We start from the raw sequence: 24,902 nt of genomic DNA, 5'->3' as shown, positions 1-24,902 counted from the left end.
GACTCCATAGAGGCTGCGATTTCCTCGAGAGACCTCCTTTACCTAGAGTCCCCCGACGGAGATCTACACCGATCAACAAGATCCCTCGAGACCTCCCCTTCCTACCGAAACCTCAACCACATAACAGCCGCCCACAATGCCCAACACGAGCCTACGGCGCCCGCAAAAGGGCTACCGCCGCGGCGGCAAGCAAGCCTACCACGGCCCCTCACGAACGACACGCACCTTCGCCGCCTCGGGCCGCAACGAAGCCACCTCGGCCGACGAAAAGTGGGAGCGCACCCGGCTGGCGCACCAAATCGACGAGAATATGGGTTTCGCCCGCTACGAGGGCGGCAAGCGCAAGGAGGGCTGGCTCGTCAACGTGCAGCCCACCTCGGTCGAGGACGACCGGAACCCCAACGGGCGGGCGGCGCTCGACTGTTACTTTATCGAGGACGACGGCGCGCACTTCAAGGCGACGGTCGAGTACGACCCCTACTTTTTGATTGCCGTGAAGAAGGGCCGCGAGAGCGAGGTCGAGGAGTGGTTGAAGCGCGTGCCTGGCGACGGCGTCGTCAAGACGATTAAGAGGGTGGACAAGGAGGATTTGAAGATGCCGAATCATCTGCTGGGGTACCGCCGCACGTTTCTGGAGCTGAGGTTTACGAATGTGGCGGATTTGATGGCGGCGAGGAAGGATATCATGCCTATTGCGGCGAAGAACAGGAAGAATGTGGATGCTTTGGACGCATATGCCGAGGTTTCAACGTGAGTCGTTGCGGTGTTCTGGGGTTTATGAAGTGGGTTGACTGACATGCTTGCAGGATGAATGGCGACTTTGACCTTTTTGACGATTCACGAGATGACGATAGACGAACGAATGCTTCTTTTGCCGACGCCAGCGACTTCATTGTCGATATTAGAGAGTACGACGTGCCGTACCATGTAAGAGTAATGATAGATATGGGTAGGTTTGGGTCCTTCGGAGCTCGGGACCGGCCACGACTAACCAGTCCTGATTGCAGATATTCGGGTGGGAAAATGGTACTTCATCGACGTGAAGCACGGCGTCACAAAAATCACAACCAATGAGGACCGCCTGGCCATGGCAGACCCGGTAGTCATGGCCTACGATATCGAGACGACGAAACTGCCCCTCAAATTCCCCGACGCCGCCATCGACCAGGTCATGATGATTTCGTACATGATTGACGGGCAGGGTTTCCTGATCACGAACAGAGAAATCATCTCCGAGGATATTGGCGACTTTGACTACACCCCTAAACCGGAATACCCAGGACCCTTTATGATTTTCAACGAACCGGACGAGAAGGCCGTGCTGGAGAGGTTCTTCCTACACATCAAGGAGGCGAGACCGACAGTCATTGCGACGTACAACGGTGACTTTTTCGATTGGCCCTTTGTGGACGCCCGAGCTAGCATCAACGGCATCGACATGTACCAGGAGATTGGTTGGAAGAAGGACAGCGAGGACCAGTACAAGTGCAGCTACAGCGTGCACATGGATTGTTTCCACTGGGTGAATCGTGACTCCTACCTGCCTCAGGGATCTCGAGGTCTGAAAGCCGTCACCGTCGCCAAGCTCGGTTACGACCCCGACGAGCTCGACCCCGAACTCATGACGCCATATGCCCAGGAACGCCCCCAGACCCTGGCCGAGTACTCAGTTTCCGATGCTGTGGCGACGTACTACCTGTACATGAAATACGTCCATCCCTTCATTTTCTCTCTATGCACGATTCTGCCGCTTGGTGGTGACGACACGTTGCGAAAGGGTACCGGTACCCTTTGCGAGATGTTGTTGATGGTGCAGGCCTACCAACAAGAGATTGTGTTACCAAACAAGCATGTGTCGCCAAGAGAAGCGTTCTACGAAGGACACTTGCTTGACTCAGAGACGTATGTCGGTGGCCACGTCGAAAGTATTGAAGCAGGTGTCTTCCGCGCGGATATTCCCGTTAATTTTGCGGTTGACACGGGTGCAGTTGATGAGCTGTTGAATGATTTGGACGCCGCGCTGAAATTCAGTATTACGGTGGAGGAAAAGAAGTCCATGGACGATATTGAAAACTATGACGAGATCAGGGAGCAAATCGCTTCTCGGTTACGCGCACTGAAGGAGACACCGAACCGCAGCGAGCGACCCCTCATCTACCATCTCGACGTTGCGTCCATGTACCCCAATATCATGACGACAAACCGTCTGCAGCCAGACTCCATGATCCAAGAGTCGGACTGCGCGGCATGCGACTTCAATCGCCCAGGCAAGACGTGCGATAGACGCATGCCGTGGGCGTGGAGAGGAGAGTACTTGCCGGCCAAGCGCGACGAGTACAACATGATCAGAAATGCTCTGGAGAATGAAAAGTTCCCCGGCAAGTGGCCGAATTCGCCTCAGAGGACGTTTCAGGATTTGTCTCCCGACGAGCAGACTGCTCTCCTGCGGAAGCGGTTGCAGATCTTTTCGCAAAAGGTTTACCACAAGATTCACGACTCGACGACGACTGTCAAGGAGGCCATCATCTGCCAGCGAGAGAATCCGTTCTACATCAACACCGTACGAGATTTCCGTGATCGTCGATACGACTACAAGGGCAAGGCCAAGGTCTGGAAGGGCAAGACGGAGGCCCTCAAGTCCTCTGGCGCAACTTCCAGCGAAGTCGATGCTGCCAAGAAGATGATTATTCTATTCGACTCGCTGCAGCTTGCTCACAAGGTTATTTTGAACTCCTTTTATGGTTATGTTATGAGAAAGGGTTCCAGATGGTATTCCATGGAAATGGCTGGTGTTACGTGTCTGACGGGAGCGACAATTATTCAGCTGGCCAGGTCGCTCGTTGAGCGATTGGGTCGTCCCTTGGAATTGGATACGGACGGTATCTGGTGTATGCTTCCCGCCACGTTCCCGGAAAACTTCGCCTTCAAGACCAAGGGAGGCAAGAAGGTCACCATTTCGTACCCCTGTACCATGTTGAACCATTTGGTTCACGCAAAGTTCACCAACCACCAATACCAGACGCTCACAGACCCCAAGACTCTCAAGTACGAGACGCACAGCGACAACTCCATCTTCTTCGAAGTCGACGGCCCTTACAAGGCCATGGTCTTGCCCACTTCCAAGGAGGAGGACAAGAATCTGAAGAAGCGTTATGCAGTCTTCAACGACGACGGCAGTTTGGCCGAGTTGAAGGGTTTCGAGGTGAAGCGCAGAGGTGAGCTGAAGCTCATCAAGATCTTCCAGCAGCAAATCTTCAAGTTTTTTCTTGAAGGAGAAACTCTTGCCGAGTGCTATGCTGCCGTTGCCAAGGTTGCCAACCAATGGCTTGATGTATTGCACAGCAAGGGTGCAACGCTGGCGGACGAGGAACTCATGGAGCTTATTTCGGAGAACAGAAGCATGTCCAAGACCTTGGAGGAGTACGGTTCGCAAAAGTCAACTTCAATCACCACGGCGAAGCGTTTGGCAGACTTCTTGGGTGAACAGATGGTCAAGGACAAGGGATTGAATTGCAAGTTCATTATCTGCGCCAGACCCAAGAACGCGCCCGTCACCGAGCGAGCCATCCCGGTTGCCATCTTCTCTGCCGAAGAGACGACGAAGCGTTTCTACCTCAAGAAGTGGCTCAAGGAGGAACCTGCGGACACCGACCCGAGAGCTCTATTGGACTGGGACTACTACCTCGAGCGCCTGGGATCCGTTATCCAGAAGCTCATCACCATCCCTGCTGCGCTCCAGAAAGTCAGGAACCCGGTTCCTCGTGTGGCTCACCCCGACTGGCTGCAACGCCGGATCAACATCAAGGACGATAAGATGAAGCAGAAGAAGCTCACCGACCTTTTCACCAAGGGGCCACTGGAAGACATCACCAACCGCAACGGTCGGTCCGCAACCGACATGGAGGACTTCGGCACACAGCTACTCAAGCCAAAGCCCGTGACGTCTGTGGTGGCCGCTTCACAGCCTACTGCCCAGAAGAGAAAGTCTCCCGAAGCTGCTGAGAGCACTGATCCCTTCGCCGCACTGCCCAAGGTTATGCCCTCCCCCTCAGACGACTACATTGGCTTCTTGCAATACCAGAAGCAAAAGTGGAAGATTCAAAAGCAGGCTCGCATTCGAAGACGACAGCTTTTTGGAGACCGACGCGGCAACAACCAGAATAACATCCAAAACACGTTCATGAAGCAAGCCCATATGACTTACATGAGCAATTGGCAGCTGTTGCATCTCAAGCCGACGGAAACTCCTGGTATCGTCAACGCTCACGTTCTCATTGATGCAAAGATCCACTCGCTCAAGATCAAGGTCCCGCGACAGGTGTTCTTGAACTTGAGAAGTGGCGAAATGCCCGACGTTGATATCCCTGGCTGTGAGGTCGAGCAGGTCAACCACACGCTTCCGAATGGTCACTCTTCCGTTCACCTCTTCAAGCTTACGGTTCCTGAGGACGTCTACTTCAATGAGGCGGACAAGTTCTCGCTGCTGTTCAACCACCCCAGTGTCGAAGGCGTGTACGAGAAGCATTTGCCGCTGAATATTCGGGCTGTGCTTCAACTGGGTAATCTCTGCACCATTGACGAACAGCAACATGCAGTCCTCGGAAAGGGCCTGGAGCAAGGCTTCGATCTAAGTGGTCTCAAGCGTCCCCTGAAGGCGAAGACCTATCTTGAAACTTCACCCCTGGCATACATCTACGTCTCTCACGTCACTGCTGGCGACAAACAAATCTTTGGAGTCTTTTCTACACTGAAGGACGAGGCACATGTAATTATCCTACAGAAGGGCAGAGACTCGGGCCAGGACCTCCCCAACATCTCCCGGATTTACACCGAGCTGCTTGCTCGACGAGGAGAAGAGGCCGAGGGCACAAACTGGCAGGATTGCTTCACATACCAGGAGAAGCTGAACTTCAAAATCACCCAGGTCACGACGAGGCGAAAGGCGCATTTGGAACTCAGTGACGTTGTCAAGAAGATGAGAAAGGACGAGCTGCGACCACTCATGATGGTTATCCAATCATCCCAGCGCAACATGCTCATCAATGACGTTCCGATTCTCGGCGAGTTTCCAGTACTGCCGCTTAAGTATGATGCTGCGGATAGCTCCCTGCCGCCACTTGGCTGGCAAGCAGTCGTTGCAAGACGGCTTGTTGGACACTATCTCGGTCTTGGCTCCTGGATCTTGCATCTCACTACACTCGCACGGTACGGAGAGGTTCCTCTCTGTAATCTCGAGCGAGAGGACCCGCGCTTCCTCATCGATATTGCCTATGCTAGAAGGTTGCAGAACAACAACGTTGTCCTGTGGTGGTCCGCAAGCCCTCGTCCCGACCATGCCGGTCACGAGAAGGATGACATTATCGGCCCGCTCGAAACTGTCCAGATGCCCTCAATCAACAACCCTGGCACGTTCTCCTCGGTCTGCATCGACTTGGAGGTCAGAAACCTAGCCATCAACACCATACTCACATCCTCTCTTATCAATGAGCTGGAAGGCTCCGAGTCTATTTCTTTCAATCCTGCCGGAGATGGTAACGCGGCTGGCGACGAAGTCATCTCGTCAGAAGGCACGTTTGCCAACGCTGGTGTGTTGGTTCTCCGAGAGATGGTGAAGAGTTGGTGGCAGGAGGCCTGCAAGGGCAATACCATGGCCGATGTCATGGTTCAGCACCTGGTCCGTTGGGTCGAGAATCCCGATTCCTTCCTGTATGACCGTGCTCTGCACTATTACGTGCAGATGATGTCCAAGAAGGCCTTCCAACAGCTCATGGCCGACTTCCGCCGAGTCGGCTCTCAGGTCATCTTTGCCAACTCGAACCGCCTTTTGCTTCAGACGACCAAGGCCGAGGTCGGTACCGCGTATGCCTACAGTCAGTACATTATCAAGTCGATCAAGAGCAAGCCCCTCTTCCACTTCATCGATCTTGAGATCAAGGAATATTGGGATTACCTAGTATGGTACGATGAGTTCAACTATGGCGGCAAAGCCTGTCAGGAGGTGGTGGAGGCAGAGCAGCAGACTCTCGACACCGTCATGCACTGGCAAATGGCGACATTCCTCCCTATCCGCCTGCAGCCCACTTTCCAGGACTGGGTCATTGAGTTCATCCAACTCATGCACAACCTCAAGCGCCCTCAAGACGGAGACTTCTCCTCGACGCCACGCCTTACACAACTCCCGCAAAAGGCCCTCGCGGAGGGCGCACAGGGACAAATCATCCTAGGCAAAGTCTTTGAGAAGCCCCTGAAGAAGGACATTGCCAACCTCGTCAACCTGCAGAAGCGCGAGCTGCTCCACCCGGAGCTCGCGGAAGACTACTCCTTCCCCAAGCTCCCCGGCTCGCACCTCGCCCACCTCTCCTCGCGCAACGCCGTCCTCGAGCTCGTAAAGTCCCTGATGCAGGTCCTCTCCCTCGACAAGAACATCACCCTCGAAGCGCGCCTCCTGCGCAAGGAACTCCTCGCCATGTTCGACGTGCGCGAGTTCAGCAAGGAAGGCGCCTTCCAGAACCCGAGTGAGAGCCTGAAGGTGATCCAGCTCAGCTGCGACAGCTGCACCATGGCGCGCGACCTCGACTTCTGCCGCGACGAGGACCTGTTGCCGGAGATTGGGCCCGACGGGCGGCGGCTGGGACCGGAGACGAGGCCTTGGCGGTGTACGTTTTGCGAGGCCGAGTATGATCGGAATGCGATCGAGGAGACGTTGTTGGCGAGCGTGGAGGCGTTTGTGGTGGAGTGGACTACGCAGGATCTCAAGTGCGGCAAGTGTGGCGCGTTGCGGATGAATGAGTTTATGGAGCATTGTACTTGTAGCGGGACGTGGGTTGAGAGTGTCAAGAGGGCGGATATTGTGAGAAGGCTGAGTGTGTATTGGAGCGTGGCTAAGTTTTATGGGTTGAGGATGTTGTTGGAGGTTACGGAGGGGTTGAGGAAGGGTCTTTGAGGCCTCTTTGAGGGAAGAGGGAGAAGGGATGGGCATGGGCAGGCGCGTTTGGGTTGCATTTGACGGCGTTATTGGGGATGTGAGACTTGTGGGAGGGATGATATACTAGATAGCCCTTTGAAAAAGCATGAGAGGCCGTGGTTTACGTGCTTGAATACGAATACTTAATTCAGGATATGGATGCAATCCCTGTGACTGTGAATGTGACTTGTTCGCGTTCTAAGGGGGGGAGGAATAGGGTATCGCTGAGCGGACCGAGACGGCTGTATGGCATCCGTGGGGACTTGGGCCAATATCGAGATTTGATGGAAGTCGTGTCTAAGTAAGAGTCTTTGGAAGCGTGAGGCGTTGCGGCGGGTTTGTGAGATATAGTCAGATGCTCCCCTCCTCCCACCTAGTACCGAATGGCGTCACTTCGTAGACACCCGCCTTATTCAGGGTAACAGCGAACTGTGTGTTGATCCGTTCCTATTTCCTTATAGCCTCGAGATAAAGTAAGAATATCAGAAGCAGAGTTGGAAAAAAATGAGGAACGTTTGTATCCCCATCATTCAGCTTTCGACGGGATACATCACACGATACCTTACATGTATTGTTCCTGATTAGATGCGGCTGGAGTTGCATGCGCTTCATTACTAGTTCATTCTTGTCATTGTGCGAAAGGGCTCATGGAAAGAATTGTGAAGTCGGCAGACGTCTATCATATCTGCTATTCATTCTAGACCCCACTTGCCAAAGCGTCATACTCGCCAGTTCCTCTCCATCCAGAGATCCGTAGATGGGTCTTGATAAACTCAAACCAGAGTTTGGCATTCTGGGACCCCTCGTTCGTCAATGACGAAGATGTGCTTTGGGTCATGAAGCTTATCCTTGTGAGGCGCGCACTTGAAGCAAAGCCCAAAGTTTTTATAACAATCATTGTCATCGCAAATGAGGAAAGCACCCCAAATCAGCTGGATTTATCGTCTAGGTTAGCTCGAATATTGTGGTATATCGGCACAGGGAAACTTACAGTATTGCAACCATCGCAAATCCACCTTCCAGCGCGCTTGGACAACGCTTTGATGGATTCGACTTGAACTTGTTTTCCCTCCGTCACGTCCCTAAACGCAGCGACGATAATTTCAGGCGCGCCGTGGTGTTCCGCAATTTCCAGTACGCACCACATACGTTCGTTGCCACCGGGCACACGTTCTGCCAGACCAGGACATTTCTTCCCAGCCAGGAACTTGATGATTTCAGCCTTCTCTGCCCATTTCTGCGGGACATCTTCGTCTCCAAGATCTTCGATGGAGGCCATTGGCGCTGCCCAGTGAAGAGCCGACCACCCGTCGACGTCACGACTGTCAATTAGATTTGGATCCAGGTCGACAAGTCTCTCAACAAGTCCCAGATGCCCCGAGTGTGCTGCGCAGTGCAGGATACCCCGTGACATTCTGTCCTTGTCCCCTAACGAGGCCAAGAAGTCGTCCGCTCCGTAGTCGTCTAGTAGCATGTCAAACATCTCGAGGGCGTCGTCCTTTCTGGCACAGATATTGAACCACGCCGGCTGTCCGTTGCCGTCTAGGGTGTCGAAACTCCCACCCTTTTCGAGTAGGTACCGTACGAGCGATTCGTCGCCAGACCGGAACGCCTCTCCCATGGCACTGCGGAGGTAGCTTCCTGGGCCGTTGATGTCGATCCCCTTTTGCTCGACTAGGTACCTCAGTACTGCCAAGTCATTCTTGTTGACATTATTGCATGCCGCCTCGAGAAGGGTGCCCTGCATCCCATACCAGAGACCCGCGTCACCGCCCAGCTCCAAGATCAATTCTACTTCTTCCACCTCACCGAACCTGCAACACCTGTGCACGGTGGAACCGTACCTATCTGGACCCTTTGCGTTGATCGGAGCACCTTTGGAAATGAGGTATCTGCAATTCTCTTCACGGCTCTGCGGCTCGCCGTAGATCAGAGCGTTTAGCAGAGCGGTATGACCCCAGTTATCGGTGGCTTTGAAATTGGCGCCAGCGTTCACCAAACGCTGGGTGAGACTCGAATCTTGCTTCGTCACGGCGTAAAAGAGAGGCGTGTAGCCATTGTCGTCTTTGGCCTCCTTGTCGGCTCCGTATTCGAGCAATACCGCGAGTGTATCGCCGCTGTGTGCGAGATGGAGCGGTGTCAGACCGGTGCCCGGGATCCGATGGTTGACGTTGGCCCCGTGCTCTAGTAACAGCCTCACAATCTCCATGTGCGAGTATAGACTGGCAACAGCTAGAGCAGTATACCCCCTCGTATCCGCCTTTTCTTTTTCAATATCCGAGGATGGCGTGAACTCGATGTCCGGGTCGCCATGCTTCAACAACAACCTGACACTTTCCGTCTTGCCGTACGTCGCTGCGAGGAAAAGCGCTGTACATTGGGTGTCTCCGAACTCTGCCACTCGGTGATAGTCGGGCGGTGGCCACGCCTTGGTGACCAAATGTGCCATGACGGCCGGATAGTCATATGCCCCCTCCAAAGGAGACCAGTTTCGCGCCTTTGAAGGAATAGTCACGTCGGCTCCCTTGCTCAGGAGATATTCGACGACTTCTGGTCTCGATTGAAGTGTCGCTCCGTACAGCGGCGTCAGCCCCTTGACATCAGTTCGAATGTTGACGTCGGCGCCCCGTTTCACGAGGAACTCCACCATGGATAGCGTGCCCTCTTTCGCGGCCACGTAAAGAGGCGGTTCGCCTGAGAATTCTTGAGCGTTTATGCCGACCCCGCAATCCATGAACACTTGTGCCAGCTCCGTGTTATCCTGCTTCACGGCGTCACTCAAGTACTGCTCTTGACGCCCGTAATCAGTCTCGACTCCCGTGTCTAGAAGCAAGAGACAGACTTCCTTGGATGCTGATTTCTGTATAGCACGACTCAAGCAATCCATCAGGATTTCCTTGTCTCGGACAACATCAACATGGCCGAGGAGTACTCTCACAATTTCCAGTGAAGAGTGATCCACGGCCATGTAGAGACTCTCCTTGAGTCCTACACTGGAGAAATACTCGCTCTGAGACTGGCTCGCCAGCAGCTTCTCCAAAGCAGTATGATTGCCCGAGTAAATAAGCGCTCGCAGAGATCGGGACGAGATATCTAATCTGAGCCAGCTCATAAGCGCAAAGACGTCCTTACAATCGCATACGAGGCTTGCAGCGAGCAAGATGTCAGCCTTTTGGTCTTCACTGAGGTGAGGTTCTGCAAGCCGTGAGATCATCTTTGTGGCATCCGATCTCGGGAAAGCAATGGCCTTCAATAGCCATGTGAGCCACGTGGAGCTGTCAATATTACAATCTTTGATGCTTTTGGGGCATACTTGAATGCCGGCGAATGCCGCGCAGAAGAACAATTCGAACGGGGGTTGGAAATTCTGCCGAGACTGCGCTTGTCGGAAAAGATCATGGATGCAGTCGTGTGTGAGATTACCTGGTTCAACTGCTGAAAAGACCTTTCTCGCTTCCTTGTCTCTGAGGACAGAAACAGGGAGCTTCGGAAGAAGTGTCATGTGGCCGCCCCTGACTGCCTCCAAAAGCGCAGGGAACACAGTCTTGGGGCTACGTTCCCATCCGGGACAGCTGGCAAGCATGCCGATCTCCTCGATGTCATGGAAACCATGACATACGAGAAGAGCCACCGCAGTAGCTGTGGTATCTTCAGAAATCGCCCTCCTGGGAGATTCTACGACAGCATGTTGAACATGTCGGAGCATAAGGAAAGTCGCGGCGTGGTTGACCTTCAGGAATCTGGCTACCATGGCTTCGGCTTCTAGTTTTGTCGATGTGTGAGATTGAGCAACTCTGTAGTGATGTGACCAAAATTTGGCGGCATACGTCGTCAAGTCGTGGTGGGAAGGTGAACGTCGGATGAACTCGGATTGTGAACTTTGACTGTCAAGGCCTTTTTGCTCTGCCTCGATACCCAAATGCCGGAGCAGACAGCGCAGTATCCATAAGTTTGATTTGGCATTATGGGAATGCCAGGGGCCAGCGTCGTCCGGTTGGCCAGTAATGTCGTAAGTGAGCCGACACTCGCCATCAACTACTTGTATAAGGCCTGAAAGATGGTTCTGGATGGGGCAAAAGCTAGCGGATGAGGTGTCTTCTATACCTTTTCCAAGACGGCATTGACCTGAGATGAATTCGGTTCCATGTGATTTGGCTAGGCTCCGTTCCAGAGCTAAAACAGTGACAAGCTCAGTCGGAGAAAGAGGTCGGCAACCGAATTGGACCCAGAGAAGGGCGCTATTCGTAAAAACATCCTCATCTCTTGTAAGAAAACCCGCTATTGCAGTCTGCAGGGCGTGTGGATCAAGCTTCCCATCGTCGTCGATGGCCTCGTGGACTCTTCGGTAATACTGAACGCCTGATACGCTTGTTTGTGCTGTCCTGATGGCGAATTGCATGAAACTCTGGCGAAGATCGTCGTCTTTGGTGTTGCACAAGGCAGCCTCGATCAATTCTGGCAACGTACCGACGCACGCGTGGCTGCCGTGTGAAGCTAAGGATTCTGAAGAGATCTGACTGCTATGATCTTGAGAGCGTTGATAACAAGACCCTAATTGAAAAGGATGAATGCAGGCATCTTGCATAATTCCCTCAAAATCAGAGGTTGATTGTCCCAACCAGGAAAATAGTACCGCAGGCTTGGGCGTGGTCAACCGAAAAAGCTCTTTGAAGTTGCTCACTAACCTGGTCACCTCCGTATCGCCGCCACAGTGTTCTAGGTTCCAAACACACCAAATTGGACGAATGCCGTTGCGCCGAAGACAATTGTGCAGAACGACGAAGAGAACTGTAAGCGAGTCTTCACCCAATGGCTTCGCAGGCGAGTAGGTTGATTCAAACAACGAAAGTAAGCTCGCCACACCCATGTCCTGCTCCATCCGAGGAGAGATGCACGCAAGACCCTGGACTAGGAAGCTCTCGAGCACATTCCGCATACTGCTCAAGCGGATTTTCGCTTGAATCTGTGTATGTGCTCTGATCTCTCGAAACTGGTAGATAAAAGCTCTAATCTCTGTCTTGGGTGCTAACAGCTGGTTTGCTTTCGACACCCATCGAACGAAACTGCCAATCGTACTCGATGGGAATGATTCCGTAGGAGCCCAGATATATCGGATATTGCTTGACGTACGACCTTCGATCCACTCATCGAGGTCTTCTTCAAATCCCAAATTATCCAATGTCTTGTACTCAAGCCCCGCTTGAAAAGTAGGTGGCGGAGACACAGATGAGAGCAGGACTTGTAGCCTCTGGCTGCTAAAGCTTGCTTTTAAGGGAAGCGTAAATTAGTGATTGTGATCATATAGAAATGTCGATGGTGTATTCAGTGCACAGAAATATCTAGGCGCGTTACCTGTAGTTGAAACCTGAAGTTTTCCCTTGAGCAACTTATCCGCTCTCTCGTCGAGTTCGTGACCGAGCAGGGTGCCGTGAGGGTGTGGCAATCCGATGCGAGTTTCGCAACTGAGGTCAAGCGTAGCAGTGAACTCATCAAACGTCTAATAGGGTCAGGACTGAATTGAAAAAAGGTTCATGGCGATTCTATGACCCAATTGCCATCTTGCATGATCGCCCTTATGATAATGTTGTAACTTTTGTGACAGGAGAGGGGTGACAGGACTCAAACATCAGGTATGTGTGCTTACTCGGTCAATAGAATTCGGTGCCTCCGAGAAAACGCTGATTATGTGCACCATGAAAGGTAGATTGCTGTTCAAAAACAGGTGATTCACATCTGTGGTCATTTCAGCGCATAGTTTGGCAGCTTGGAAAAGGCCGATACTGGGAATGCTGTGAGTGTTATAGATCAAAGTCGCAAACCCATTAACAAGTGACTCAGCGCTCGATGTTTTGTGTGGGCAGCCGATGAAGATCTTTGCTCTTGTAAGCATTGCAATCTCTCCAGATCAAGTTCAAAGATTGACTTACTAAGACAGAAACAGAGGACAGCAATGGACTGTACTTGCTTAGGTTGCCAGCAGCAATGATGAAGGCCTGCAGTCCACTATGTAGTCAGTCCTAAGTTGGAGAGGTTCTACAAATAATAGAAACAGGTTTAGAGACGTAATTTGGCTCAACCTACCATCTTAATAAGCACACCACCCGTGTCGTGGGCTAGAATGGCAAGTGGACGATCTCCCTTTGAAGGCTAGGTCAGCAATTGCGTCTGGTTATAGGAAATTCTGATGATACTGACCTCCGATGCCTTCCAAACCATGATATCGTCTAAAAGCTGACAGGCAACGAACTCCAGTCCAGCACGAGTGCACATGGGCTTTTGGCCGTCAAAAAAGTTTTCGTAGTTGAAAGCAATGATGTTGGAGTTGCTATCATTGAACAAATCTTGTCTCAGCCAGGCCGGTTTGGTCGGGGTTGCCTCCCAAGGGCTGCCACCGCTATATGACAATCCATGGACCACAAGGATGCTTCCATATGTTTAGTTACTATAACATCTCGTAACTAGGCTTGAATCGAAGAAGGATTTGACGAGATAAATCACAGCAGCATTGTCATTGTGCAACATACTCTTTATCTGAGTCACCATCCTCCGCATCGAATCTCTCGAGTAACTCCATGATCTTGTTCTTTTATGGGGCAACTTTTGCTCTTTTGGCTGTCGTTCATGATTCTGTGGGAAATAACGTCCCCAAGATATCCCAATTTCGCAACAAATATGTTTCCGAGAAAGATGGATTGGTAGAGGGAAGGAAGCCGCCGTAGGCCGGCTACTCATACATCAGCTGATTGCTCAGATTGGGTTGATTTCTGTCCAACATTCCAACAACAAATCACGCATTCATAAAGTAACATGCTGGGTACTTGAAAATACATCGAAGCTAGCTGTTACTACTTCTGGCCATCTTTGACCTAACTTGGGGTTCCTGTTCCGAGGCTAAGCGACAGGCGCAGGTTACATGCAGGGATTCAATGCGATGTGATGAAAGCGTTTACATGCACCTTGCCATGAATACCAACCAACTACCCGCTTGTGCCGCTCGACCACTACCGTACAAAGTCTCTTGAAAATGACTCAGTCTCTAAGGCGCCAGAAGACAATCCCCAAAGGTCACCCACTACATCCGCAAGCTGTTTCGAATCATACTTGCGCAGGTTTTCGGTGGATTGTTTGAAGGGATCAACTCTCAAACAACCTCGAGGCACCTTGCCAAACATCTCCGTCAAATTCTCGATCGATGTTTTCAGATCAACGGAAGACTTGATTTCCATTTCGAGGACGAAGGGTCTGTCCATCGTATTTCCATTACACCGCTCAAGTAAGACAGCGGCACGAAAATGAGGCGGGACACCGTGTTTGGGCAGGGCGGGGTTCTCCATTAGCGCCCATTTGACGCAATTATGCGGCCGTTGGTCATTTACTCTGCCCTTCGGTTGTCGTGTTGTCCATCCATTAACAGTGGCGTACTCCGTCGTGTCCAAGCTGACCGTCTCGCTGCGTTTGACACCGCATTCGATGGAGGCACCATAACACAAGCCTGCGGACAGACTACTCTCATTACTGCGCGAGAGAGTCATTGCTTGTGGGTGGAATGAAACTCTTCCCTTCGGCGAGAGGCCTCCTTTGCGCACGCGAATGCCCTCGGGTAGAGTGAGGCTTATGATGGCTTGGCGTATCCTTCGCGTCGCTTTGATCCGGTCCAGCTGAAAATCGAAAACAACTAGGACACATGGGGTGGCATCATCTAGACTAGCTTGGCCGTGAATAATGTCGGCTAAGGAACAGCGGACCAACACTGCAGTCTCGCGCGGGGTATAGATGCCGTCTGAGTTGAATCGAAACTGGCATTGGGCCTCACTGACCGCACCCAAGCCGAAGTCGATCACCGTACCAACGTCTGAGAAGTCGTCTGATTCGCTATCTGACATCTTGACCACTGAGTAGTATCCGAGAGATGACAGGGATTGTATGAGGGACGGGTGATTGCTTGATTGTTAACGAGGCAGTGTTGCTTGATGTAGACATAGATAGTATTATGATTCGGAGGGGATGCCCACTCTTTTATGGACGACGAAAACAAGGCACTTGTTTGTAGAACGTCAAAACAACCAACACAACGTGGCTGTGAAACTATGAACGGTGCCACAAAGGCTGCGCGAGGCTATTCCTGGAAACCACTGCTGATACGTCTGCGCCTTAAAGCTTGTTCGCAAAATTACGGGTATCCTAGTGTGCCTGGAGTAGGACGAATCCCGGCGATGGTGAACAGAAGCACGTTGGAGTAGCAAGTTGCAAGTTGAGAGTCAAGCTTGCAGAGATGGGTGCAATATTGGCTTGGCTGCATATGCAGGGGAAGCTTCCAACCAACTTGCTCGCTCTTCCAACTAGACTCGGATAATCGGATGATGCCGCAATGTATCGCATAGGTAACTATATGTCAATCATGATGGCGAAGAGAGAGTTTTCAAGTTAGCATGTAACCGCGTTGTACATGGACTGTGGCCTCGGTGTCTCGGGTTCTCCCGTCTCAGCGATGCCTACGTGCAAATGCAAGTAGCTCGGAACAAAATCTTTTGCTTCTCGTCCAAACATCGACCTGGGAGCGTCACGAATGACAATCGCCTCAAGCTAGGAATTTCGTGCGCAGACCAGTACGTTATCGCTCTGAGTTCTGCGCAATCATTCGGCACAATTGAGCACCGCATTTTAGGACATGAGCCCAAAACTCACCCACGAACCCGTGGCAACAATGGAGACGCCTCCTTCTTCTGAAAAGGACTTTTTCGATGTCTTCCATCACATATCAGGCGAGATCGACGCCATAAAAGCGGGCGAGCAGCGAGATCCCCAGTCTGAAAAGCAACGTGTTCATGAACTTATTTGCTTCGTCGAGGATCATGCCGACGAGATTAACGAAGACGGCACGATTCTTCACCAGTTTCTGCGCGATGCCAGAAGAGCAGATAATTGCCCTCCGGAGGTCCTGAACACCGTCCTCGGAAAGTTACCAGAAGCAATTTTGATGAACTTTAGTGGAGCCGTTCCTCTGCTAGAGTTCATCAGGAGACGCTCGAAAAAGATGGTTCGTGTCGTCATCGAATTCATGGCACAAGATATGAAGAAGCGCAACTTAGCTTCTTTAGCGACACTGACCTTCGGTTTCGCTGAAACCTGGTTCGAAGAGAACGAGCAGAATCCCGACACCATAGAAGCTGGTCGAGAAATTATTCAAGCTGCTTTTAACTTCAATGACAAACCCAACGAGTTGCTCCCGGTCAACATAGACCTTCTAGAGATTCTAGTCAACCTTGCGGCTCCAGAGATGCTTTTCAAAAGCAATAACGAATTGAGTCCGCTGGAGCAAGTTCTGCGTTTCGATTTGTGTCTCAGTGACCCTGACCGTCAACTAGCATTGGTGAGGCTAATTCTCGACAAATGCCCCAATAGCATCCACGATTTGGTGACCAAAGAGGTCAGACTTCAGCCGTGGAAAGCGAACAACTCTCTTCGTCAACCCGAGTACAGCGTTTACAGGTGGCATATTGCCACCAGGGAATCTTGGCATAATCAGCATCTTCGGCAAATGAATGCATCTACGTCGACACAAGTGGGCCCACCTGATCGACTAGCTACCTCTGAGATCGCGAGAGAAAGAGGGCTTGGGGGAACACAGCCTAAGCCCGGAATGATGTTGAAGGGTCTTATGACTGCTTCTTACACGCGGATACCTTCTTCGAGTCCGAGTTTCGATGCTGATAGACCGGCGAAACCAAGCATATTGAAACCTAGCCACCTGCCCACGATTATGGATCAGCCATCTGTTTCAGAGGGTCGGGGAAAAGAAGGTCAGGTTTCGCGTCGTCCGCTATTGCGCAACGGAGGTCTGACAAATGGGAGAAAACCGAAAGAGATACGCTTCACTAAACAAGATGTTGAGGCTGCAGACAAAGCCAGCGATGAAATTTGTAAGGAGCTCGGAGTTCGCTTTCTACGGTCGACTGTTTTCCACAACGATGAGACGAGGAACGCATTCCGGGAGATTGACACCGAAATCCAGCGATTTTTCGGAAATAACGAACAGCGTAAGTTTCAAACACTGAAGAACCCCCGGCGTAGAATCCCTTCAGCTCTTCATAGGTAGCTTGGTTCTAATGCCCGCATGGCGTCGTCACACCCCCTTCCTTCTTCCCCTGAATTGATTGATGAGGAAGTGGCATCTTGGCCACTATTCAATTGCTTTTGTATGAATGCTAATATCCGAGAACTCAGATTACTATTTCGCAATGGATACGGCTAAGGAATACCGTGATATGACAGAGAACCAAGTGAGGAATTATTTTGGCAAACGGGATCACTACCACACTCTTCGTCATGTCTTTCTTCAGCCGGCTACGATCCTCCTTGAGAATGATCAGAACACCCCTAACGGTTCATCCCGCTATACAGATCATCTTCAATTCTTTAATTGGTTCAGGGAGTGGGGTGTTCGCAAGATCTTCAAGGTTGTTGTCTTTGACGGCGACCACCCTCACCGAGACGAGGAGGTTGAAAAGGCTCTAGCAGGCTTTGTGCGCGGAAAAAAGAAGTATCCCTCTTTTGATGTCGAGATTCTCGACTGGCACAAGGAAGATCTCTGCCCCGAGGTGATACAGACAGCAACGCCGCAGGTTCGCGAACTGCATCTGCATTGGAGTGGTCGGAACTCTGTCCTGCGTGGGTGGAGCGAGCCTGAGGGACTACCTGCTCTTGAATATTTGCAGAAGGTGTATATCTACTACACGGTACCATCGATCGAGGAAAGTCGCATACGAAAGAACATCGAAAGCTTCACAAGGCGCATGAAGCAGCCAAGGCGACGGCCAGTGAAGATGGGACAGGCGAATCAGAACTCAACTAGTACTAAGGCGCCAGTACAAATGCAGTCGTCCAGGCAATCAATGTTGGTCCAAGCACATGAGCATTTCGACGACTACAAGAGTCTACCGACCATTCAAATTGTAGACGTGGGCAGAGTCACGCCGACAGGCGCAGCTGGGCCCGATCGTGCTGCGGGTTCTGCCTCAGAATCTGTAGAACAGCCGTGGTTCAAGTACGTTGAAGAGTTTGTTTCGATTATCCCCACACCGGAGGAGCTGCCAGACTATGACTTCAAGAACCCGCACCTGCGTCGAGTAAGGGTTGCACTGATTGACGACGGGGTTGATCTCTTTAGCAAGAGCATGCGTTGTCTAGAGTCGCGCTTCTTGGAAGGTCGAAGCTTCGACCAAACGCCTGATGGGCCCAACCCGGTTTATTCATCTGTCAGTGGCCACGGAACATTCATGGCAAAAACAATTCTTCGCATCTGCCCCTTCGCAGACATAATACCTTATCGTTTGAAAACCGTCCGAGACGCATCCAGCAATCGGCGAGTACCTGATGCAAGCAGTGCAGCTAAGGTAAGCATCATAGCCCCACGTTTTAAGGCCCTTTTCGAGCGAAGTTCTGTCATCGGGCTTTGTGATCCTGAACCGGTAGTTGAAAAGGCTATTGATCTGACTGACTTGCGCAGGCTATCAAAGCTGCCATAGAGCAAGACGTCGACATCATTAGTATGTCTTGGACTATCCGCAACGACAATAACAAGATTTCAGAGGCCACGCTCATGGAGCTACGAAATGTCGTGAGCGCATGTGAGGGCACCGGCAGTGAATGCCGTCGGATTCCCATCATGTTCTGCGCAGCGAGCGACGATGGAATCCAAGGACGCAGTCAGCACGGTAATAGAGGAGAGTTTCCGCGGGAGATCAACAACGCCAAAGTGTTTTGTATTGGTGCTGCTGATCCTCACGGACAGGTCTGGCCAGAAGTTACGGACCAGAATGGGCTGAACTACCTATTCCCAGGCGTGGATATCAAGGATGTTTTTGAAGGTGACAGCCATGATTCCGATACCATATCAGAGGCTTTGGGGTCACAAATCAGTGATCTTGTCACTAGGAATGGACGTACAGGCTCGTCAGTTGCCACGGCTCTTGCAGCTGGCCTCGCAGCGCTTCTTATTCACTGCACCAAGTTGGGACACTACTATACCAATGCATGGAAAGGACCCGATACTCGCCGCAAGGAGACCATCACGCAGCAATTTGTCGACCAGATCGCAACTTACGAGGGCATGCAAAATGCTCTAGATAATCTGAGTTCTGGTAGTCGAAGTGGGACGAAGTATGCGAACCCAAGCAAGGATTTTGCGTGTGCGATTCAGGATCTGAGGCAATATGATGTACAAGGTGGAGCAGCGAACAACTTGCCTCAGTCTCTAAAACCTATCGCAACTCTGTGCCGAAACTTATGCAGGATATGAAGGCGAAACCAAAGTTGTCTCGAAGAGCACATAATTAAGGTCGTTTGATCTAGCTCACTTGAAAGAACGTCGAATCCATGCAGTCCAGATAACCACTTCCCGTTCTCTATTCGTATTCTAGAGCCTCCTTGATGTCGTGGAGAAATTACTCAGGCGTCCCTCACGGTGAATCTCAAGTTCAGAGTCTCAACTTCTGGGTTCGCTCTGAAACTGAAACCGCTCGCGCCTCCCCATACTGTCACTTCCGTAATTACTTTCCGGCCAAATGTCGCTTTGTGCTGGATGAGGAACAAGGCCGGAGCGGCGCCGTGCGTGCTCCCGAGAATGGCCAATCCCGGCCGAGAATCCATTGAAAATGTCGCCCTCTCGCCCCAACCTGGCACCCTGCGGTACCCGGCGTCATACAGAGCCTGCGCAATGAGGTTAAAGCTGGGGACATAGGTGATGTGAGACTGGAAGATGAGGTTAATGTTGTTAGGACGAACACGCTTTTCTGCGCAGGCATCGAGCCATTGGAAGTAGGCGAGGTCGGAGAGCTGTTCAAGTTCTGGGACGTCGCCGGCACCGCTTTCGGCTATTTGATATCGGGGGCTGAAGTCTCTGTCAAAGATGATTGCTCCTGAGCGAGGGTTGAAGACGTTTTGGTAGGAGGCTTGTGATGGCTGGAGGAAGAGAGTAACATGTTAGTAAGAGATCCAGAATATTGAAGGCCGAAATTGACGGCTTCGTAGGAGCCGGAATTCAGAACTGACCTCTCCCCACGAGCCATCCCGGAGTGTGAAGTCATTTGCATGCAGGAATGTAGACAGCCCATTCTCCATCGGGTCTACTGGATGACTCGGGTCTGCGAAGACATCGTCCATGAGATTACCGAAACCAGGTGAGGTCTCAAACTGGTCAAAGTCATCGCCGTCACTGAACTCGTCGCCGCCGTTAGTGTTGAACGGCGCCCAGTTAATTTCGCGCGTCCACCCCCACTGTTCGACGGCGGCCTGGTTCTGCCATGGGCTCGCAACGCTGACCCCGCGGTTATGGCGCGTCGCCTCCGCGTCGCTCAGCGGCATGAGCGTACGGAGGTAGACACCCTTTTGGACGCGACCACTGTAATCATTCGGAAAGCTGGGGAACTGTCCTACGACTCGCTTGGCGAGAGGTTCGTGGTCAGGGTAGGGAAGAGTGTCGGGTCTTGCGACTGGTGTGGGGGATGCGCCAACGAGGGCTACTTGGAGGACTGCCCATGACAAGAGGAGGCGAAGACCGCTTGCCCCGAAGGAGTTTGACGTGCTTGACATTGTAAGTTAGAGGTCTTGATGGCTTCAAGAGACACAATGGGCAAGTAGAAACGAAAGCTTCGGAGGGAAAAAATGGACGTAAGCCGGATGTCGTTTAGATAATGTAAAGAAGCATTACCTAGATCACATCTTCCAGCGCATCCAGAATGAGTGAGCATATTGCGGAAATGACCATTGGCTTTAAGTTTTCCTGGCCTTCGGTAATATATGAAGTGCCTCGTTCCTTAAAAGTCAGCTGTAGCCTCATTCTTGGCAGGAGTAATTCAATGCGGGAATGGCACAACGGGGAGTTGCTGGCTCCTAGCAAAAACACTAATTTTATCCAGTTCAATGATATTAGGAAACTTACAATGAGCAATGACTCCACTGGTAAAAAAGCTTCGATGAATCGGCGCGTATATCTTGGAGGTATTTGAGCTAGCTCTTGCGGACGAGATGAACGCAAACACCGTCGATATTGCCGAAGGCAGATAGTCATGTAAATGCCCAAGTTTGGCAGTCCATAGTCTAATTCTCGTTATTTTATTCGCCATGACCAAGAAGCTTCTGGTGGCACTGGCCACTGTGCCGTGCCGTGCGGCGGCCGGCGAAGCCGTCTAATCAAACTCAAATGGACGACGACTGAGAACTTGAAGCAGGGCGGGCAGAATTTACCGGAGTCAACCACTAATGCCCATATCAACATCGTTATCATTATCTCTTAAGTATACGCACCTCTCGAGATATCCCATCAGCGACTCGCTAGTGTTATAACCTCTGTCTCAGCTCAACTTATACATTCACTGACAACATGTTTGTGAGAGCTCAGCACCTTCTTACAGTATGCCTCCTCTTCTCGGAGGCTGCCCTATCTGCCATCTTGCCTCGCGGAGGCGATGATTCAGGTGGTCATCCATGGGCCAATCATGATATGATCACACCTTTCAAACAGGACTCCTCTCCCGGGACAGACGGTCGTCTGGAACGTAGATTTAACCCGTTCCTTGCCGTCACTGGAGGTTGTGATCCGTATCCTGCAGTTGATGCCAGCGGGGCTTTTGGGTAAGCCTCCACGTTGTTCGTCATATAAACAAAATCATATCTAATGGAATAAAATAGAGCAGGTCTGAAGCCTACAGGCGGCGGGAGATCAGGCTGCGGCAACGGCGGCGCCGGCCAAGTCTACGCTCGCCACGGAAGCAGTCACGGACGTGATGCCATCATTTACAGCTACTACTTCCCCAAGGTTCGGTGGGGCAAGGGAAACGATGAGGGGCACCGCCACTACTGGGCCAGCGTTGTGGTCTGGATAAATCGATGGGGTTGCAACGCCGAGAAACCCTCCTCATACCGGGTCGTTGGCATTTCATACACGGTCGACCACTTGAGATGGGGTACTACGGCTGTCGGTGACCTCAAATTCAGAACTTCACCCACGAACCCGATTGTCTCAATCCACGATAACGCCATGGCACCTTTTCAAGATACAGACATATCCGCGGCCTCCAATCGCACTCTTATCGCGTGGAGCTCGTTACCTAGCCCAGCGAGGCAGGCCTTGACTGGCGTCAAATACGAAAAGACCCAAGTGCCGTTTAACGATGCCAATATCCAAGGATCCCTCGATGGGGCTTATCAACAGATATTCTACAACGGTTTGAAGGACGGGCAGGACTGTACCAAAGACATCCCGGACCCTGATGGTCCTGACTTGGCACCTGGCGAGCAAGAGCCTATTGCAATTCCTCTGCCTCCTGTTGATAATTAGATACATCAATGAAGACAAACAGAGACAGTCTAAGTGATTATTGAACAGCTGAGTAATATTCGCAATTGAAAAAGTGATGTGATATCACTGATTTTGGGTGATTGTCCTTGGCAGTGTCTCTTTGAGTTCAATCTTGGGTCTACCATCCATCATGCCTGCAACGCAAATGACCTTCAGTCATTGCTGAATTCAGTGTGATCATGGACGAATTTTGATGAAAAATAATCGACTCCTTTACACCGTGTGTAGAAGCAGGGCTTTTGGTGTGATGTGGTGTAGGAGCGACGTCAAAATGGAATGCAAGGGTCAAGCGTGCCGACTTACATCATAGCATATCGACCGATCTTCTAATTCTGTCTATCGATGACGTCTTTTGAGACTTCCGCACTTGGCCTCAACTTCCAGAAAATCCTTTAGAGACTTCCAATCAGCCGAGGTTGAAAATTACTGAACAGCTCCGCCTACCCACAGACGGCGCGGAGTCCCGGATCCTCCTGGAGCTGGGCCAGAAAATACCGGAGTGCAACCAACACGCCGCTAGAAGCTTGTTGGACACATTCCGCATGATTCCATCATTGCTCGGTTCGGAGTTGTTGCTGAATGCCTGTAATGACCACGGGAACTAAACGTTCCCACATCAAATACGCGTGTTTCAGGGGTTGTGCGTCTTCTGATACCATGCGGTTTACCACGGCCGATAACAGGGGCTGTCTGATACTAAAAGTCCATATGTGCAGAATGGTCCTCGAATTCTTTCGAGTGAGAATTTTGATCTCGTTTGCAGTTATGGAAGGAACATCGGATTCGAAAGCTGCTCCTGAGGCTCCCAACATAATCCTACCAGATATGCCAGAGCCACAAGCTCAGAACCTTGCCTCGAAGGCCCCCATACAGAATCATGATCCTGAAGCTGTCCATGCAGTGGACGCAGAAGCTCTCATCATCGATTGGGACGGGCAATGCGACCCTGAGCACCCCTTGAATTGGTCAGATGAAAAGAAGGGGCTGAACATCGCCATACTGTCTCTTCTCAGCGTAGTTACGTCAGTAATTCTCAGGCTCTTGGCTTCTTGAAATATCTCTTGGTTGGTGCTGACATTTCCAGACCTCTGGGCTCCTCAATGTTCGCGCCTGGCATTCCCCTTATCGTGGAAGAATTTCACGATGACAGCTCCGTTACTGCAACCTTTCTGCTCTCGATCTACGTCCTCGGATTCGCCCTTGGACCTCTGTTTGTAGCCCCGATCAGCGAACTATACGGCCGCAGATACCTCTACATCTTTGGGAATATCCTCTTCACAGGATTCACAATCGGGACAGCGCTGAGCAGTAGCATCGGAATGTTGCTTGCTTTTCGCCTCTTGATGGGTCTATCTGGCGTTGTTCCCCTCACTATTGGGAGCGGAAGCATCGCAGATATGATGCCGCCCGAGAAGCGAGGTAGAGCCGTTTCAATCTGGGCGCTGGGTCCCTTGTTGGGCCCATGTGTTGGGCCGGTCGCCGGCGGTTATCTCATTCGCGCCGCTGGATGGAGGTGGGTGTTTTGGCTTATCAGTATTCTAGTAAGTTCATGTCTCTCGGTCTTACGATATGTCGTTAGGAACTTCCAAGACTGACGGCGCTCTTTCAGGCAGGACTATTCATACCAGTCTCAATTCTTGTATTACGGGAAACGTACCCCCCTGCTATTCTAGAGCACAAAGCCAGCCGTCTTCGGAAGAAGACTGGAAACCAAGAGATACGAAGCAGACTCGAACAACAGACCCGTATGTCAGAGAAACTCCGTCTTGCCGCCATGCGCCCGATCAAGCTCTTGGTAGCCACTCCTGTGGTCACTCTCAACGCCCTCTACATCGCTATTTCTTACGGCATCCTGTACCTCCTGGTAGCAACTTTCACTTTTGTCTACACAGAATACTATGGATTTGACGAGGGTTCGAGCGGTCTCTCTTTCCTTCCCGCCGGCATTGGCATGGTCGTTGGCGTGATCGGTTTTGGGCAGTTGACCGACTTGATTGTGAAGCGGACGAAAGCCAGAGGCTTAGAGCACAAGCCCGAAGACCGATTGAAACCAATCATGACTGTTCCTTGTGCGTTGGCTTTACCATTCGGCTTGTTTCTCTACGGCTGGACGGTACAGAATGGGGTCCACTGGATTGTTCCGATGTTGGGCGTCATGGTTATGTGTATTGGATTGATGGGTACAATGGTAAGTTCGAAAACACTTAGTAGATCTTGCTTACATTTACTAACAACAGGGCAGACATGTATTCAAAACTATCTCATTGATGCCTATCCGCAATATGCCGCCTCAGTGACAGCGGCACTGACAATTTTGAGGTCGCTCCTTGGTGCTCTATTGCCCTTGTCTGGACTGGAAATGTATGACGCTTTGGGCCTGGGTTGGGGGAATAGCTTGTTGGGGTTCATTGCATTGAGTCTTGTTCCAATCCTGGTATCATTCTACGTCTTCGGGGAGCGCATACGGGGCAGATTCAACTCCAAGTTGTAAAGGTTTCCCGTCTTTGTTCATAACAAGACTTGTTGGGGGCCATGCGATTAAACATGTATTAGTAATTGAGAGTCTCCAATACCTAATGC

At 51.4% G+C, this 24,902-nt stretch overlaps 7 protein-coding genes across 7 annotated transcripts; 4 read left to right on the top strand and 3 right to left on the bottom strand.

Moving 5' to 3' along the window:
* Window positions 1-136: 136 nt before the first annotated feature.
* On the top strand, window positions 137-6,943 carry CCOS01_07431 (DNA polymerase family B; the record flags this gene model as incomplete). Its single annotated transcript, XM_060455597.1, has 3 exons — window positions 137-750; window positions 807-949; window positions 1,008-6,943. 3 exons carry the CDS (start codon window positions 137-139, stop codon window positions 6,941-6,943), a joined length of 6,693 nt encoding a protein of 2,230 aa, XP_060313489.1.
* A 794-nt stretch (window positions 6,944-7,737) lies between these two features.
* On the bottom strand, window positions 7,738-13,538 carry CCOS01_07430 (uncharacterized protein; the record flags this gene model as incomplete). The annotated part of the gene is made up of 9 exons (XM_060455596.1): window positions 7,738-7,896; window positions 8,280-11,445; window positions 11,650-11,977; window positions 12,095-12,229; window positions 12,317-12,461; window positions 12,892-12,957; window positions 13,046-13,102; window positions 13,160-13,289; window positions 13,489-13,538. 9 exons carry the CDS (start codon window positions 13,536-13,538, stop codon window positions 7,738-7,740), a joined length of 4,236 nt encoding a protein of 1,411 aa, XP_060313488.1.
* Window positions 13,539-13,965: 427 nt separating this feature from the next.
* CCOS01_07429 (uncharacterized protein) lies at window positions 13,966-14,847 on the bottom strand (the record flags this gene model as incomplete). The annotated part of the gene is made up of 1 exon (XM_060455595.1): window positions 13,966-14,847. One exon carries the CDS (start codon window positions 14,845-14,847, stop codon window positions 13,966-13,968), a length of 882 nt encoding a protein of 293 aa, XP_060313487.1.
* Window positions 14,848-15,668: 821 nt separating this feature from the next.
* Window positions 15,669-19,262, top strand: CCOS01_07428 (uncharacterized protein; the record flags this gene model as incomplete). Its single annotated transcript, XM_060455594.1, has 3 exons — window positions 15,669-17,001; window positions 17,189-18,357; window positions 18,471-19,262. 3 exons carry the CDS (start codon window positions 15,669-15,671, stop codon window positions 19,260-19,262), a joined length of 3,294 nt encoding a protein of 1,097 aa, XP_060313486.1.
* Window positions 19,263-19,411: 149 nt separating this feature from the next.
* Window positions 19,412-20,554, bottom strand: CCOS01_07427 (uncharacterized protein; the record flags this gene model as incomplete). The annotated part of the gene is made up of 2 exons (XM_060455593.1): window positions 19,412-19,924; window positions 20,015-20,554. 2 exons carry the CDS (start codon window positions 20,552-20,554, stop codon window positions 19,412-19,414), a joined length of 1,053 nt encoding a protein of 350 aa, XP_060313485.1.
* Window positions 20,555-21,344: 790 nt separating this feature from the next.
* CCOS01_07426 (NPP1 domain-containing protein) lies at window positions 21,345-22,301 on the top strand (the record flags this gene model as incomplete). Its single annotated transcript, XM_060455592.1, has 2 exons — window positions 21,345-21,595; window positions 21,653-22,301. 2 exons carry the CDS (start codon window positions 21,345-21,347, stop codon window positions 22,299-22,301), a joined length of 900 nt encoding a protein of 299 aa, XP_060313484.1.
* Window positions 22,302-23,087: 786 nt separating this feature from the next.
* Window positions 23,088-24,813, top strand: CCOS01_07425 (uncharacterized protein; the record flags this gene model as incomplete). Its single annotated transcript, XM_060455591.1, has 4 exons — window positions 23,088-23,344; window positions 23,407-23,863; window positions 23,932-24,510; window positions 24,565-24,813. The coding sequence occupies 4 exons, from the start codon at window positions 23,088-23,090 to the stop codon at window positions 24,811-24,813; spliced, it is 1,542 nt and encodes a 513-aa protein (XP_060313483.1).
* Window positions 24,814-24,902: the final 89 nt, after the last annotated feature.

Source organism: Colletotrichum costaricense (genome assembly GCF_030867565.1).
Source record: "Colletotrichum costaricense strain IMI 309622 chromosome Unknown Scaffold_7.1, whole genome shotgun sequence".
NCBI classification, from domain to species: domain Eukaryota; kingdom Fungi; phylum Ascomycota; class Sordariomycetes; order Glomerellales; family Glomerellaceae; genus Colletotrichum; species Colletotrichum costaricense.
The sequence above is the reverse complement of the archived record's forward strand: the minus strand, read 5'-3'. Positions and strand labels throughout refer to the sequence as shown.